The sequence below is a fragment of the Salvelinus sp. IW2-2015 genome, linkage group LG7, assembly GCF_002910315.2.
Source record: "Salvelinus sp. IW2-2015 linkage group LG7, ASM291031v2, whole genome shotgun sequence".
In the NCBI taxonomy this organism is placed as follows: domain Eukaryota; kingdom Metazoa; phylum Chordata; class Actinopteri; order Salmoniformes; family Salmonidae; genus Salvelinus; species Salvelinus sp. IW2-2015.
In genome coordinates, this window is record NC_036847.1 from 32,044,707 (window position 1) to 32,049,971 (window position 5,265).

At 39.9% G+C, this 5,265-nt stretch overlaps 1 protein-coding gene across 1 annotated transcript; it reads right to left on the reverse strand.

Annotated features, from left to right (window-relative positions):
- Positions 1 to 893: 893 nt before the first annotated feature.
- Positions 894 to 5,133, reverse strand: LOC111966142 (protein furry homolog). The gene is made up of 3 exons (XM_070444324.1): positions 5,050 to 5,133; positions 4,069 to 4,240; positions 894 to 1,018 (listed from the first exon to the last, which is right to left on the reverse strand). The coding sequence occupies exons 1-3, from the start codon at positions 5,116 to 5,118 to the stop codon at positions 1,005 to 1,007; spliced, it is 255 nt and encodes an 84-aa protein (XP_070300425.1). The 5' UTR covers positions 5,119 to 5,133; the 3' UTR covers positions 894 to 1,004.
- Between the last annotated feature and the right edge of the window lie 132 nt (positions 5,134 to 5,265).

The following is a 5,265-nucleotide window of genomic DNA, read 5'->3' on the forward strand; positions in this document are numbered from 1 at the left end:
CTTGTAATACTCCTGGGATGTAATACTCCTGTGAATACTTTGTATATACTTGCCTGTTACTTGGGCTGGTTAATACTCCTGGTGTAATACTCCTGGTGTTATGTTTGTATGTTCATGGTCGTTTTAGGTAAAAAAATCCAGCTCACTCGACAAAATGTGCATAAATACCTCTGCACTACAATAAATATAATCTGAAACATATAGTCACCTCTCGGAGCAGGAAGTGTGTATATCCAAACAGGACGCCTCCCTCCAATCAGTCAGAGAAGTCCAAGCAGCAGGCTCTGCAAGGAATTCTGGGAGAGGAGGCGAGGCTCGTCGTCCATGTGGACAGCAGGCTGACAGGAGAGAGAACACAGAGAGGTTCTAGAACACCGCCACAAATTCTAAAGATACAGTCAGACTGACAGGAGAAAGGAGAACCATTAGACTCTAGTCGTTGCATTAGCATGACAGGAGGGTGAAGTTTTTACTTAACAAATGTTGAATATGTGACCGTTGATAGACTGGATGCTCACCGTGACAAAAGTGCTATGAGTTCAGGTTTGGACATGCTGTCAGGGAGGATACGAGGAATGCTGCCACACACGTCCTGAACAAATCTATCTTAGGCTTCCTCTCCCCTCTGAGAAAGAGGAGACAGAAAGAGGAGAGAGAGAGAGAGAGAGAGAGAGAAGAGAGAGAGAGGAGAGAGAGAAGAGGAGAGAGAAAGAGAGAGAGAGAGAGAGGAGAGAGAGAGGGCGGGGGTAAGGGTAGGACATATGGACATGAGACAGTTAGTAATAATAGTGATACTAGGACCAATCAAAATATAACCTTTTTTTCACTTAGTATTGACTGGCTTCAACACAGTGTCATAGTAGTGTAGTATATACAGGACATACGTGTCATGTCCTCTGGTTCCTTGTTGAGCAATCTGTACTTAGTGAGCATCATACAGCGGCCCACCTCCTTGTCCAAGTGTCTCAGGATGTTGTCTGATGGCCTTACGAACCTGGGAGTAGTCACAGAGACATACCTAGAGAGAGAGAGAGAGAGAAGAGAGAAAGAGAGAGAACGAGAGAGAGAGGAAAGAGAGAGGAGAAGAGGAGAGAGAGAGAGAGAGAGAGAGAGCAGAGAGAGAGAAGAGAGAGAGACGAGAGAGGAGAAGAGAGAGAGAGAGAAATTGAGCTCCTGAACTCTTCCTGAACTTTTTACCCTGTCATTTGGTGTTGTGTTTTAGGTTATTGTCCGCTGGAAAGGAGGAATTGTCTCCCAGACTGAACCAGTTTCCTCTAGGATTGTGCCTGTGCCTTAGCTCTATTCCATTTATTTTAATCCTAAAAACCCCCTAGTCTTTGCCGATGATAAGCATTACCCATAACATGATGCAGCCACTACCATCTAGAAAATATGAAGATGGTACTCAGTATGTGTTTGTTGGATTTACCCCGACTATAAGGCTTGTATTCAGGACTTAGAACCGCTACGCCACTCGGGAGTATTGATACACCCATCAAAGGTGCAATTAATAACTTCACAATGCTCAACAGTGATATTCAATGTCTGCTTTTTTTTTTAACCCATCTACAAGTCGGGTGCCCTTCTTTGTGAGGCTTTGGAAAACCTACCTTGTTTTTGTTGGTTGTTATCAGTGTTTTAAATTCACGCTCGACTGAGGACCTTACAGATAATGTATGTGTGGGTTACAGAGATGACGTAGTCATTCAAAAAAATCATGTTAAACACTATTATTGTACACAGAGTGAAGTCCAAGCAACCAACGTATTAAGCCTTTCAGGAGCGGGGGGGGGGGGGTTACTAGCTATATGGAATTGTTTTAAGAAGGTCATACCGAGGAATCATTTTCGATTTTGATTCTGAATTTCAAGAATCCCTTGACGTATCCCAAAAATATATAAAAACAATTATTTGATATACATTTTTTGGGGGCCTTACTCCTAGAGCCCATACAAACACATCAATTACAGATTCACTGCATGGATGTTTTTACATGTATTTAAGGCCTATTTTGGCACTAAACTGTCTTAGCCGGGGGGGGGGGGTTCTAATAAACTTGATAATTTTTAAAATATATTTGATGAAAATACTTTTTGGTCCTTACTGCTATTAGGCCCATACAAACGCATTGAATAAACAGATTACTACATGGAACAACAGATAGACCCCAGATAGACATGGACCCCAGATAGACATGGACCCCAGATAGACATGGACCCCAGATAGACCATGGACCCAGATAGACATGGACCCCAGATAGACATGGACCACAGATAGACATGGACCCCAGATAGACCTGGACCCCAGATAGACATGGACCCCAAGATAGACATGGACCCCAGATAGACATGGACCCCAGAAGGACATGGACCCCAGATAGGCCTAGACATCGACCTTAGGGTTTAAGCACATGTTTACTCCTGAACTTATTTAGGCTTGTCATAACAAAGGGGTCGAATAGTTACTGACAAGACATTTCAGCTTTTCATTTTTTATTAATGATGTAAAACATTTCTAAAAACATCATTCCACTTTGACATTATGGGGTATTGTGTGTAGGCCAGTGACGAAACAAAAAGGTATATATTATCCATTTTAAATTCAGGATAACACAACAAATATGGACAAGGTCAAGGGGTGTGAATACTTTCTGAAGGCACTGCAGGTGCCAATACAATATATACTGCGAAACTCATCATTCTGAAGATTCTATATGAATTGTGATTTCAACTTCATATGTATTGTGACTCTCAAGATTCTATATGATTATTGTGATCTCAAATTCTATATGAATTGTGACTCTCAAGATTCTATATGAATTGTGACTTCTCAAATTCTAATGATTGTGATTCTCAAGATTCTATATGAATTGTGATCTCAAGATTCTATAATGAATTGTGACTCTTCAAGATTCTATATGAATTGTGACTCTCAAGATTCTATATGAATTGTGACTCTCAAGATTCATATATAATTGTGATCTCAAGATTCTATATGAATTGTGATTCTCAAGATTCAATGATGTTAGAATTGTGATCTCGATCGAAGATTTCTATATGGAATTGTGGACTCTCAAGATTCTATATAGATTGTGACTCTCAAGATTCTATATGAATTGTGACTCTCAAGATTCTATATGAATTGTGACCTCTCAATGATTTCTATATGAGATCTAGATGATTCTCTTCTTAAGATTTCTTATTATCTAGTTAATTGTGACTCTCAAGATTCTATATGTATTGTGACTCTTCAAGAATTCTATATTATTGTGACTTTCTCAAGATTCTATATGATATTGTGACTCTTCAATGATTTCTATTATTGGTAATTGTGACTCTTCAAGATTCTATATGAATTGTGACTCTCAAGATTCTATATGTATTGTGACTCTCAAGATTCTATATGAATTGTATTCTTCAAGATTCTATAATTGTATTGTGATTCTCAAGATTCTATATGAATTGTGATTCTCAAGATTCTATATGAATTGCTGATCTCTAAGATTCTATATGAATGGATTCTCAAGATTCATATGTTTGTGATCAATAATGTGATTTTATTTGATTTGATGTTCCAAACATATTGCCTCACTACATGTCTGCTGCAAGAGATGAGAGAGAGAACATGGGAAAATGGAGTTTTGATCTGTCCCGCCCAATAAAAGTGGTGAAAACATGTTGGTTCACTATTAAAAAAGAGATGGAGGAACTAACTATAGGATGAAAAATACCAGCGTTTTGGCGCAGGTACAGCTGACTAGAACTAGCTAACACATTCTAACAACAGAAAGAAAAAAAACAATATATTTTCTTTACAAATCATACTTGGAGACAAAGTATCGACATAATATCGTACAAAATATTATGCGATATGTAACTGTATCGATTTCCCCCCCATCTCTAGTGCCACTTCATGGGGACACACACACACACACCACACACACACACACACACACACCACACACACACACACACACACACACACACACACACCACACACACACACACACACACACACACACACACACACACACACACACACACCACACACACACACACACACACACACCTATGAGTTGGGCTTCGTCCTCAGTGAGCGTCTTGCTGAGGTATGTCTTCTTCTTCTTCAGAGAGTTTCCAGAGGGCAGAGTGGCTCCAGTGTTGGGCATGGGAGGCTCCCCGTCCTTCTGCTGCAGGGCATCAGCTATCACCAGGAAGGCCCTCAGACCTATGTTCATACGCTACAGAGACACATCACACACACGCGCGCGCGCACGCACACGCACACACACACACACACACACACTATTAGTATTAGTATACATTTGAGGCTCCCCGTCCTTCCGCTATAGGCATCAGGTCAGTGGTGTAGTGTAGTTAGCGAGGCCCCTCTCTGCAAGGTCCGAAACAAGGAAAAATGTTTTTTAAAGGACAATAGTTATCTACTTGAACTTCTACACATGTTGCCATGGGGCAGAGAAAATGTTGCTGTTTTAAAGCTAATCTCATGCTATTCTACAAATYTTGCCAAGAGGGTAAAATAACATTTTGCCGTTTTAAAGCTGCACTATCCAGAAATCGCTCCGCCATTWCCTGTTTGCTAAAATTCGAAAAGTTMACCTAATTTCAGTTTAGGTGACAAAATAAGCAAGTATTGTGTAGAGAATCATTTTACCATCTAAACTGCTGTGAAATATATTTTCCATAACCCAAAATATGTTTTTTTAACTGTTTGAAGCTGATGTATAAAACTGAAAAGTAAAAGACACAAAAAACTAAACTTAATAATGGTAGGCACAGAAATAGAGCAAATAGAACATATTTACTATCATTTCTTAGACTTGCTTTCAATGAGAATGACAGATCAATAACTTACATTTCTAAGTGAATTTGGTCAGGTCACACAAAAACGTACCTATTGCAGCTTTAAAGCCACTTTCCTGTAAACAAATTAAATAATTGTCCCATGGCTTATGAAAATGTCCAAATGCTATCTGAAGTAGACCTGAGCTTTAGGGGCACCGAACCTTCTTGCCACTGTGTTCGTTACCTCTGGGTTGAGACTGAAAGCTTTGGCAGGCTTCCCAACACACAGCAGGTCAAAGATGATCTCCTTCATGGCAAAATCGAGTCTTTCCTGAAGAGAGAGGAGGAGAAGAGGACCAACATTACAGAGTACTGTTAGGAGACAGAGGAGTGAGTGTGTGAATGTATGTCGGCGTCTGTGTGTGTTTCTCTTAAATGTGTCTGTGTGTGTATGTATGTA